Source organism: Ictidomys tridecemlineatus, chromosome 12 (genome assembly GCF_052094955.1).
Source record: "Ictidomys tridecemlineatus isolate mIctTri1 chromosome 12, mIctTri1.hap1, whole genome shotgun sequence".
NCBI classification, from domain to species: domain Eukaryota; kingdom Metazoa; phylum Chordata; class Mammalia; order Rodentia; family Sciuridae; genus Ictidomys; species Ictidomys tridecemlineatus.
In genome coordinates, this window is record NC_135488.1 from 119,724,854 (window position 1) to 119,737,230 (window position 12,377).

The 12,377-nt window shown below is 52.9% G+C and overlaps 1 protein-coding gene across 1 annotated transcript in view; it reads right to left on the reverse strand.

Annotated features, from left to right (window-relative positions):
- Tpo (thyroid peroxidase) overlaps positions 1-12,377 on the reverse strand; it is a 43,841-nt gene that overhangs the window by 31,349 nt on the left and 115 nt on the right. Inside the window, exons 2-4 of the mRNA XM_078027909.1 lie at positions 9,695-9,779; positions 7,436-7,587; positions 5,350-5,482 (exon numbers count right to left, since the gene is read on the reverse strand). Of these exons, the coding sequence (XP_077884035.1) occupies positions 5,350-5,482; positions 7,436-7,587; positions 9,695-9,779 (370 nt within the window). The remainder of the gene's footprint in view (positions 1-5,349; positions 5,483-7,435; positions 7,588-9,694; positions 9,780-12,377) is intronic.

Sequence of the window (12,377 nt, forward strand, 5' to 3'; positions counted from 1 at the left end):
CACCACTGAGTTGGAGAGGGTGGAAGGGACGGGCCTTCCCGCTGTGAGCAGCTTCCCTTTCCTCCAGCCCCACGGGTGGCCACCCTGGAAGGCAGGAAGTGCCATTTCCACGCTGCAGCTGGGGACCTGGGGAGAGTTCTGTCCTGATGACAAGTGGCCGACTCAGGTTGGAACCTGGCCAGGTTGCCCTGACCCAGCCTTGGAAAGCTTTTCACACTCCAGGGGCAGTCTTGGTCAAACCTTGGCCTCCAGGACATCCCATGCAGTATCAAGAGGATGAGGAACAGCCCGATCAGACTGTGGCGGAGCTGCACCACGGACAGAGCACCGCCCCTCGCCTGCCACTGCGCCCAACAGGACACCTGAGAGTCCCAGAGCTCCATCACTGATGATGCTACCCTCCTACCAGCTCCCTCCACGTGCAGTTGTCCCAGCAGTTCTTGTCACCACGGGGGTGTCTGGAAGCCAGGTCGATCTGGGAGGGATTCCGGGGAGAACCTAGGTCTTAGTAGCCCATTTTCTGTTACTACAACAAAATACACCAGGCTGGGTACTTTATAAAGGAAAGGGCCTTAGATGGTGCCCAGTTCTGGAGGCTGAGGACCAGGCAGCACATTGGCCCCACCTCTGACAAGGCCTCTTGGCTGTGCTGCAGTGTGCAAGATGGGATGGAGGCTGGCGGGGAAGCGAGGGAGATCCAGGCTGGCTTGCTCTTCTCACCACAGCTGTTCTTGTGGGAACTAGCCGCGTGCCGGGGGAACTCTTGGTCGCTCTCGTGGGCCATGCCCCCAGTGACCTCTCACCTCCACTGGGCACCGCTCACAGAGGTCCCTCCATCTCCCAGTGAGGACCACGCTCTAGCTCGCGCACCCCTGGGGCTGCATGTGCCTCACTGAGCTGCAGTCCCAGCATGTCATGTCCCACCATGACTCTCTCGTGGGGAATTAAGAATCAGCTTAAAAACACGACTTTCTTGTTCTTGGTATTTAGAATGAAAGTTTGTGAGATTAACACACGGTTGAAAGGTGATCTGACCAGTGTGAAGGGGAAGTGAGGAAGGAGAGAGAGAAAGGAGGTGGACCTGGGCAATGTGCACTGAAGGGTGCTCAGGCGCCCCGGGACACGGCCGACCCAGGTCCTGGGGATTGCAGGGGTAAGACTCTCCAGGGCACCTGGCTCTCCTGGTTTAGTATAAGGGAAGTACTGGGGACTGGATTAGAGCAAATAACAGTCCACGCTTTTGTAATTGTGTCAAGACGAACCCTAGTGTTATGCATAACTGGAAGGAACCAGCATTCGAAAGGTTCTCGGGATGCATTGATCGTATCTAGCTCCTGCCCCCCAAACAGACAGAAAGCCATGGAACAGAATCTGCACTTTAGCCCCTGCTTCCCGAGGAGGGCAGCTGGCAGCCTCCTCCGTGCCAAGCACTGGGAAGCCTCTGTGAGCCTGGGTCTGCAGAGTCGGCCTCACCTCCTCCACCACACCCTGCGGAGCACACCTGCATCCCCAGCCCTGCACAGACCTCTCCTCCTCTGCGAGCCTGGGAGCCAGCTCCTCTTCCTCTCTGCATGGGCCACACAGTGTTGTCTGTTTCCCCTCCTCACCATGCGTCAGTCCTCGGGGACAGAATCGTAGGCTTGTGCACCTCTGGCAGGCACGTGCAGGGTGCCGTGGTCACCTCCTCACCCCTGTGACGAAGGGCAACTCACTGTCTCCTGCCGGTGTTGTGCTGGGGCTGGCATCAAGCAGCATGGCTGGTGGACGTGGAGATGCAGAACTGGGTCCTTCCAAGTTTCCTCATCTGGACATGGAGGCTGAGCTCTGGACTCAGTTTTGGTTCCCACTTCCCAGCCCTGGGCACGTTGGCTTTCCCTAAGGGCCTTTCTGCCCTCCCCTCGAAGCTTAGTTACCACGCCTTCCCTTCTGAAGGCTCCAGTCTGGCTCCAAAGACCAACAGGAGGGAAGACCGGAAGCAGGGAGCAGAGGCAGAGGAGCCACCTGGGCAGGTGCGTCTGGCTTTCCTCACAAAGTCAGTCCTCTGTCCAGAGGCCCAGAGGCCAAGGTCAACATAGTGGCCACTCCAACAAGGGCTGGAGGAACAAGGGTAGCCCCTGGGTGCAGAGGAAACCCTCAGGCCTCTTTGCGAGTTCATGGAAGGGTAAAAGCCCTGCAAGCTGGCCCACCTGTGCCTGGGGACTGGCCACACAATCCCAGGCAAGGTATATCTCATCTAAGGATGGGAATCAGCCGGTAGGAGAGATTCTCAGAGCCATGGCACAGGCTGACCACCATGTTACTCTTGAGACACAGTCATTCAAGCAACAATGAAACTACTTAAGAGATAAAATGCAACTGTTTAAAAAGTTGTAAGTAAACAGCAGAAAGATCAGCAGAGTGCTCAGAAGGGGATGGAGACGGGGGAGGGGAGGAGGGGAATGGAAGTACAGGGGACTAGATTAGAGCAAATTATAGTCCATGCTTTTGTAATTGTGTCAGGATGAATCCTAATGTTAGGCATAACTGAGAAGAACCAATAAAAAAATTGGGAACCACAGAATCTTTCAATGAAGATCTTAAGAGAGGTGGTCATTCACAGGCAATGAGGGCTAAACTTTGCAGGACGCTGCTCTCAAAATCCCTGCTTGATTTCCTCACTTGACCCTCACAGAGCCCTAAGAATGACCCTACAGATAGACATTAGTGTCCTGGCACTTCTCAGGTGACATGGAATCAGACAAAGAAAGTCCAGGCATCTCACAATTGGTGGAGTTGGGACTAAAATCGTGTTTTCTATTTTAAGACATAATGGTTTTTCATTACCCAGTGCACAGAAATGTAGAAAGCCTTCTAAAGAAAACACACACTAATTCTTATCACATATTGACTGAATTCTATGTAAAGTATCTGGATAAACAAGTTCATCATACGGTTAGGACCGTCCATAGTGTGTCTTGCCCTGAATATTAATTCAAGATGCACACTTGGCTGTGATAGTGGGTAAGGCACCACCAGCATTGTACAGCGTAATTTGCTCCACTGAGTAAACTGCAGAGCAAACCACGGCTCCAGGTTCCTCTCCTTCCTGCATCCCCTGCTGTCTTGCAGATGTGCTGTTTGAACACAAGTCAGGCCACTTTCCTGACCACCAAGCTGAGGTTCCTAAGCAGCCTCTCCCCTCACATCCTGCCAGTAGGTGCCCAAGGCCCACCCGGAAACCTAAGTTTCAGGTGGAGGTTCTCGGGCTGTGGGATCCTGTTCTCACAGGAACAGCCCCATGACTCCCCTGCTCTCCGCAACCTCCATTCCCTGAAGTTCTGTGACTGGGACTTGGCGGGCTGGAGCCCTGAGCTGAGACCAGGACCCGAAGGGTCTGCACATGTTGGTTTGAGAAGGAACGAAGCTGGGAATGCTTGGAGTGGTGCTCCTGCAATGTCCCCAGATCATGTCTGCAACCAGCCCTTCTGATGTTGTGAACTTTGTGTCCAGCTAAGGAGCAGCTTCAGAACCGTGCAGTGGGAGCAAGAAGCCCTGGGTGGGGTGGGGGGACACGGCAAGTCATCTCCCTCTCTACATTGAGTGGCTCCCATGGGCGTCTGGGGATCCCAGCAAAGGGAGACAGGCCCAGAACCCACTCAGATGGCATGTGACCCACACCACAGTGCAACAGACAAGGGAAATAGGTTTAAAAGACGCCCAAAGAAAGGCAGAATATTAGAAGTTGACTCAACTAGCATTGGGCTTGAAGATGCAGTTGACACCCAGTGTCACTTAGGATCACACAGTTGTTGCCAGCAGAAGACAAGTGAGCGAATCGACTGTGAGAGCGAAGAGGAGAGCAGAAAGAGCCACTGTGCATCTGAGCTGGAGCCTAGCAGAAAGGCCGTCACAGTGAAGCAGATCCAAATGGAAAAGAAGGAAACCCGGAAACGTATTAACAGTAGCCATGATCACCAATCCAGGATTCGATTCTTTCCAAAACCCTTCAAAGAATCTTGGTCATGTGTTTCGAACAAAAATCTAAGCTTTCTGCAGAATGCCAGCACCAACACATCAACACAGAATCCAGCCCAGCAGGATGTGCAGCCAAACCTCAGTAACCCGAGGAATGCAAAAAGCATCTTCAAAGTTAAAAAAGAATGCACCAGGAAGGAAGGTCTGCCTGGAGGCCCCATTTAAGGAAAAAAGAATAAAGAGTGGTGGAAAGTAGGGAGCTCAGGCTGCAGAGGAGGTGAACCCACTGTGGGTAGGGCCTCCAGGGCTGGTCAAGGCCAGGCTATGGCAGGACAGGCATACCTCAGCTGGACAGGGAACCGGCTATCATAGCTCCACTGCCCAGAGGCCCAGAGGCCAAGTTGAGGTCCACCACCCAGGGGGATATTGAGCCAATGGGCTTCAGACTGCAGAGAAGAAATGAAGCGCCCAGGGTCTGAGACGCAGAGGCCTCCTGTGCTCAGGGACACCTCGTGGTAATCTGAGCAGGGTGCATGGAAACTCTTGGGTGCGGGTACCTTGGGTCTGGCTGCTGCGATACCATCATGCAAACTTGTTGTTATTGTGGAATGGACAGGAGCTGGTATGGACACACCTCCCAAGCCAAAGCCTAGGGGTTCAGCAGAAGACTGCTGATGCCTTGCAGAGGTCTGTCCATCCGTCGGCTCCTGCCACTAGTCACAGCCTCTGCCGGCCGCCTGACTGTTCTCGCTCTGTGAAGCCTCTGAGCCTGTCTCCACCCCAGGGGCTCTCTTCCCAGACTTTGCTCACACATACTCTCTGCACATGTCCCTTGGAACTCATCCTGGGCTGGCTCTGCCTGGCCCTGTGACAGGGCAGTGTGCAGAACCAAGATGGCGTCAGGCATAGCACTTCTAGGCCTGAAGGACGGGGAGGGGAGAGGGGAGAGCTAAGCAAGACATGAAGAAGGTGCCCTAAGAAACTGACCAGGGGAGAGTGGGTGCCCAGGAGGTCTTGGCGCTGAGGCCGAGGGGGCCGCTGAGTGAGAGGACAAGGTGGGGGTTTGCACAGCCACCAGGGAGCCAGGATGTGTGCAGAACCGGGTGGGCTGAGGCTGAGTGGCGGTGAGTGGGCTCCTCTGCAGGTTGAAGTAATGGTCCTGCTGATGCGCGGGGGGAGGAGGGAGGGGCCTCAGGAACCAAGGATGGCTGGGCCATTCTGAGGTCAGGCAGGGACAGGGACGGGGAGGGCTCCTCTGCGGGCTGCTTGTGAAGCCTCCGGGCAGACAGGAATGGGGCGGTGGGAGTGGGAGAATCACAGTGACCCTGTCTCCTCCAAGATGGCGCTCCTCATGTTCCAACCTGGCTCCAGGAGCAGCCTGGAGCCCTCAGTTACCTGTTGTTGCAAGCTCCCGTGATGAGTCTGTACTTGTTTGCCAGGCAAGAGTCGGGACATTTTGGTGGCAGCATGTGAGGCAGGCATCCGGACAGGTTTGCCACCAGGCTCAGCAGGTCTTCTGGGACGGCATCTGAGAGACAAGCGGCGCAGCCTGACTCTCTGCTTGTCATATCCAATCTAGCAAAGCAGGCCTGCAGAGCGTCGTGCTGGGGTCCCGTCCTGAGCAACCTGACCCTCTCGTGAGAGTCTGCCTCCCCCTTCAGCTGATCGCTCCCCACCGGAGCTGGAAGCCATTCGGCTTCCTTATTGCCAGGAAAGTGGGGTTTTGCTTTGTGATGTTCTAGAAAAGCAACCTGAGGGCACTGCGCTGCTGAGAGGAAGGCGGGTCCCCTTCTCAGAATCTGCCAGGCTCACGGGCACAGCTCCAGGGCCGAGCCATCACACCAGGACAGGAGCTGCCCCCAAAGTGGCTGGGTCTGCCGAGGACTGAGCAGGGCGCACTCATCCCCATGAAGCCCGCCTGGGTCAGGTGGACAGAGCTCACCTTTCCATCCATAAAGCCCTCTGTTTTCCTTTCTACTGGCTCTTGGTTCCCGTCTTGTGAATCCCTCTAGACTGGGTCCCAGAAAGCAGTCTGTTTTATTTTATTTTTTTTCCAACTCTGTCACTGTTTATGTTATTTAACAAATCAAAGGGCTACTTGCTGTCCATTAGTAGAAGCGGCCATCAGCTACCTCTTCAAGATGGCTCATGTCATGAAGACAATGCCGTAAAACTTTGTTTAATCAGGCACCAGTAACATTGAGATATTTACTGGAATAAACCAGGGAGCAAGGCATTTCCTCTCCAAGAGAGAAGGAGCAGGCCTCAAGGAGAATGCCCACCAGCACTCTCCGTGGGACAGTGAAGCCTCACCCTTGCTTCAGCTTGTAATGACGGGCATGTCTTCTACTTTAGAGCACAGCAGTGCCTTGTACCGCGAACCGTGTGGGCACAGCCATGTGAACAACAGAGGGTAAGACAGCCTGGACGGAGTACACACACCATGCGGCCATGGCTTGGCCTGAAGGGCCTGGCAGGGTCTCCTGGACCCTTGACTCCTCTTGCTGGCTGTACCAATGGTGGAAATACTCTAAAACTTCCTGTGGAGTGCAGTTCTTGAATGGCCTGGGCCAAACCCAACGGCCCACTTCCTGAGCACCTGCTTCCTGCCTGGGCAGTGGGCCTGGGGGTGCTAACCTGTGAGCCCGAAGACCCACGTCTCCGACACCAGAACCTGGCATCTCCCTGTCATGCCTATTGCCACCCTGACTGATTCATGATAGGACAGGGGACCAACATCCTTAGAAACACTTTTAACCCCAGGGTTCCAAAAACAAAGCCATTTTGAATGAATTTTTGGTGGCAATAAAATCAAGAATGTTAACTGTTAAGTTCGGGACCTGAGAACTCTAGCTCATCTGCCACTGAGTTCATGGCATTCTCAGGGCTGGGTGAACAGCACTGGGTGACCTGTGACAGCCATCGGAGCTCCGAGGCCAAGCACTCAGGCCCTGCCCTGAAAACCCGTCTCAGAGCTCAGAGGGCCCTGGTTTCCCAGTTCCTGCCGCAGGGCCAGGACCCTGGTGCTTCCCCGTCTTCTCCGCAGTCTCAGTGCTGGTGCCCACAAACTCGTTCCCCTGCAGCCTCTGCCTGAGAAGCCAGCCCCGAGCCTCCTTCAGGAGAGGCGCTCTCTGCTAAGCTCTGGAAGCCTCGCCCAGTGGGGCCGCAGCTGGAGCTGAGCAGTTGTGCCTCTGAGGGAATGGGGCTCACTAAGCCCATGAGCACCCCAAACACCACGGGTGGGGGAGCTGTTGAGAAGTCCCGGCTTCTGCACACCACAGAAGGGTGTTGGGCTGGTCCTCCAGACTGGATCTGGAAAACGGAGAACCAGCATTTCCTAGACTCCTGCCGAAAACAAGAGACGGACCTTTTGGGCATCCCAGGAAGGTGCTGCTTGCCCTGGTGAGACCCGGCTTCTCTTAGTAAGAGACGCCCTACACTAGCGACCCCCAGGAGGGCCCGCGGGGCCAGAGGCGCTTACCCATGGGATGCTGTGACTGCTGCAGCCTCAAGGCCTGCAGTGAAGTCTCCATGATCTCTGCTGCTCGTGAAACAGCTCTGCTGCTTGGCTCCGTGAGCTTAGAAAAAGACAGGAGCTCAGCCGGGGTGGCGGCCTCTCTCCTGTTGAGGCTCCTATGGCACAAGAAGGAGGTAAAAGTAAAGGAGGTGTTTTAGGGTGGCTTTGGTACTTAATCACCGACAAGTGAAGCATTGATTGAGCAACTACACGTACCAGACAAAACTCTGGGCACTGTGCAGGGTACAAAAATGGAGCTGATACTATTTAAAAAATGGCAGGATATAAAGATGACTAGTACATCAGTATTGAATGGTGACAAAAATGACCAAGATCTGCTTTTTATAAAACTTTCACATCAATGGTTTGATTCTCATTCCAATTATTTGGTTCTTATCAAAACTCAGCCAGACGTCATTTATTCGCACCTACCCAATGAAAGGGGAGATGGGCATGTGCATTTTTGTCCAGGCCTTGGGGCCACAGGTGTCTTAGCTGCAAGTGACTGGGGCGAGATGCAGAGGCCCGGCTCACCACAGCATCACCCACCCTGACAGAAAGCAAGACCCACGAGGCCAGGCTCCCCTGCAGGCCCACCTCCCCAGAGGCCAGCCCTGTCCTCCTGTGCTGTGCTATAGCTACAGTATTGTATGTTACACTGAAAACTTGCTAAGGGAGACCAAGTGCTCTCATCAAAAAAATAAATAAACTAAAAATGATATAATGTGGATGGGAGTGAAAGTATTAACTTGACTGTTAGATGAGTTCCCTTTGCATGTCCATATCAAAGCATCACATTGCACATCTGAAAACCTAGGATACAAATAGTATTTAAAAGCCTTATAAATACTATGATTGTGCTCACTTTACAGATGATGAAATCAGCCCCGTGGAAGTTAAGTGGCTTGTAGCAGCTGGACAGCAGTGAGTGATGGCACAGTATTGAGACCCAGAAATCACACACAAGATACGCTAGAAATGAGCCAGCACAGCAGGGGTATGTGCCATGCATCTTAAAATATGAAACACTTGCTTTTAGATCTGCCAACACATTTGTAAAAGGTACTGGTGGCAATGAGCTCTGGAGAGACAGATTCCCCGACTTGTGAGCTGAACAGCCTGAAAGTGTCAGGCCTGCTGGCCAAAGAGGAGATCGGGGTCAGGGACCAGGCGCGCCGTCCCTCACTGCAACGGCAGAGCTGCCGCCTCTTGGAGTCACGCTGTGGTCCCCAGGCACACTTCTTTCCTGGGGATGGCTGTGGGAGATTCTGAGCAGGGAATTTGCTAACTAGAGAAACACTTGGGCGTAAAAACCAGCCTGAGCATCCTGAGAAGGCCCCTGGACACTGCTCTTGTTCCAGGCTAACCCAGCGGACCTGAGTCCCAGGATCTGCCCCTGGCCTGCCCATAGGCCAACCCTGTGAAGGGTCATGAAGCCTGCGCCCGCTGGGAATTTCACCTGTCCCCAGGGCCATACAGCCATGCCCAGGGCCCGACCTGCAGACCCACACTCTTGGCTCCAGTGCTGTGAAACTTGGGGAGCTGCTGCTTCAGCACTGCCAGGGAAGGGCAGGCTCTGGTCCCTCCGAGGCACCACAGGGACCATCCCTCTGAGCCCATGGTAGGACCAAGGGCCAAGTCACACGACCTTGTGAGGTTTGCTATTTGCTTCAGAAACATTGGAACCATGACCTCTGGCCACAGAGCCCACTTGCTCCTGGAGCTCACACCCACACCCACACAAGCACACTCATACTCCACACGCACGTTACATACACCACACCGTCCAGGCCCAACATGCACACAGCACACACGCAGCATCCCTTACTATGCTCACACTTGACATGTGAGAAACACAATCACACTCATGACACACACAATATATACACACACCACGTACATGTACATGCACACAGAACACACCCAAAAAAACCCTTGCACACATGCACATGTGTGCACACACAACCCCGTCCTCTATCATCTCTTCCCAGAATATTTGTAACTACAGTTGAATCACGGTGCTTTTGCTCTTGCTTTGCCAGGAAGGGGCTTGAGATTCAATACAGACGGCTAGGGCTCTCAGGGAGCTGGGAAACTGACCAGACTCACAGGAGCTCCAAGTCCTGATCTTAAAATGGGCTGCAGCTGGTCTTGGAAGTGAATGTGAACTGGTGAAGAAGTGGCAGGGGACCTGCCCCCGAGACAGCCAATGCCCCACCTTACCTCTTCATGGTGTCGTAGACAGCATCGTCCACCAAGCGCTGGCTGGCCTCCAGCACAGGGAGAATGAGGGACATCCCAGTCTTCCCTAGGGAATAAATGGCTACATTCAAAACCCAGCCACAGTCCAGCTGCTGTGGAGGTAGCCATGTGGGCAGGCATCTCAGGTGCCAGTGGGTTACTGACCCTGCATGGGCCGGCATCCACCAGGATGGGAGCCAGCTCCCCCACATAGCCATCAGGCAGGGTGGACTCGTCTGAACCCCTTTCCCAGGTGCTGGAACACCCTATGGCTCCGAGTAGCTTTCTTTCTGAATATTTTAGTTTATAATAGTTTCCTGTTAATCTGTGCATTTAACAAAAGATAAGTTATTTAAATATTCCAGTTTCCTGTGAAATCCCTCTCTTGTGTTTTTCTCCCTTTCCTGCTGGGAACGTTGGGTAGGTCAGTGTTCCTTCTCTAGTAGAAGTATGAGGTCCCTGTGTTGTGGATGATAGTGGCCCAGCCAGGAGAGCTTTTCCATAACCAGCACCTTGTAGAGGAAATTCACTTTTTCCTAGAAGTAAGTGGAATATCAGAATGCTTTTGAGCATGTCACGCTATATGGAAATAAAACTACATTTGAAGAGGTAAAATTCAATGGTTTGGGACTAAAGTAGCACAGCATATTCCAGAAAACTGGACTGAGTGGGCCTAGCAGGATTATCACTGATTGCCTCTGTCCCGGTATTTATCTCATGGCTTCAATGCCAGAAGAAACGCCGGGCCTGAGGAAGCTGCTGGAGTCGGGGACACCTCCCACCCAGCCCCACAATTCCGGGGGGCTGGACGTGGACACATCCAGAGGCAGGTTGGTGTCCAGGCCTGGCTGGCCAGCCCCTGGTCTCTGACATCCACCTCTATCCTCAGTCAGGAGCGGGGAGGGCACTGTGCAAATCTGTGTCCTCCTTTCAGGCAAGGCAGAGCAGAGAGCTTTTCCAGAACATGCTTCTTCTGAGCACCTCAGCTCAAGGTCATTCCTGTCAGTGCCTCAGCTCAAGGTCATCCCTGTGCCTGCTGGGTGGGCTGGGCCTCCATCTGGCCCTGCCATGCCCTTCACAGTCGCACCTAGCTCTCCATTCAGTGTTTTCTTTGCAGAGGTATGGTACCCGAGGAGTGTGCTTCTCAGGACTGATTATGAAATTCTTCTGAGTTCCCAGCTCAGTTCCTTGACCAGGAAACTGTCCCGTCTCGGGCGGTCAGTGTGAGCACCAGCTGAAGGTCACCTCTGCTCCAGTAGGGTGCAGTGACCCCCAGGTTCCCCTGTGCATGTTCCCCTCACATGGGAGAGTTGGAATTCAGGAAGCCACTGCACTAGAAAGTACTGTATTTCAGGACAAAAAGAAGATACTAGTTCCACAAGTGTTCACCAAAACCAAGCAAAAAAAAAAGACAAAGAGCCCAAATCTTCCTTCCCCCAGACTCTAACCGTCACAGCCCCTGAGGTTCATCCTAACTCTGAGCACATGGCTTTTGCCCAGAGCTGTTTGGTCCTGATTTTAATGATCTCTGTCTGCTGAAATCCTGGGAGCTGGAGTGGAGTTCGCCAACTCTCCTCTTTCAGCAATCCCCCTGCAGACTCCCCAGGCTTCTCCATCTTCAGCCATGTCTCTGCACCTAGGCTCACTTGCCACTTACTTCTTTCAACATCTGTGATCTGCTGGGACACTGGACATAAAGACAAGGCCCTGTGTGTCTGGATCTTGCACAAATATCGGAACTATCCATCCAGGAACACAGGACCTCTGTGATGCACATTCCTTCAGGTTTTCCAGAAGGGACCAGGTCAGTTTTTTCTCAGATCTGCAGTGGTCATGCATACATTTCTTGGGAAAGTAGAACATTTAAGTTTTCAAATATTTTTACTTCAGAATTTTCAGGAGTTTAGGGCTTTTTCCCTTTGTTCTTTCTCTTTCTGGGAGGGTCTTCCCCACCAGGCTCTGCACAACAGAGGGCGAGTGCAGTGGGTTTGCTTCCCAAGCTGTGAACAGAGGCACTGTGCGCCCAACCCACAGCGTCACGCAGCGTCATCTCCTCCAAACGCGACTGAAGTAGCTGTGGTGAGATGCAGCTGAAGAGATGATGCTTCAAAGGAAGCTTACCAGTGAATATACAGTCCTGAAGCTACTGTCTTGCATGTCGACTGGTAAAATCAAGTATCTTATACTAAAGGCTGTAAAACTGAAACAGCAAGCGACAAACCATATGTTCTAAGTAAGCAGTTCACAGAGTAAAGGCATCAAAGCCAGCTTCAAAATACCCTACTGAGCAGTCTTATTCCAGAGCACCTGGAATGCTCGAGTGAGCCTTGTCTACACATTGACTGGAAATAATCAAATCTAGAGATGGAGAAATGATAAAGTGTGCATCAAAGCTATAGACACCCTATTTCCTGATTTAAAAAAAAAATGATTCTAAAACCTGAAAACATTGCATACAGAAAATCTTTATGTTGTGCTGATCAGTTTGTAGGTTCAGCAACTTGCTGGAAACTAGCGACTGGATCCGTGACTTTTGTTACTGTGGTTTGCAGAGCTGGATGTGGTTTGCAGAGCTGAGCCCTTGATAAACTTGAAAGGAAGAAGCAGTTCACAGCCATCCCCATGCCCAGTGCCCACTGTCCCCACGCTGAATGTCCACTCTGTT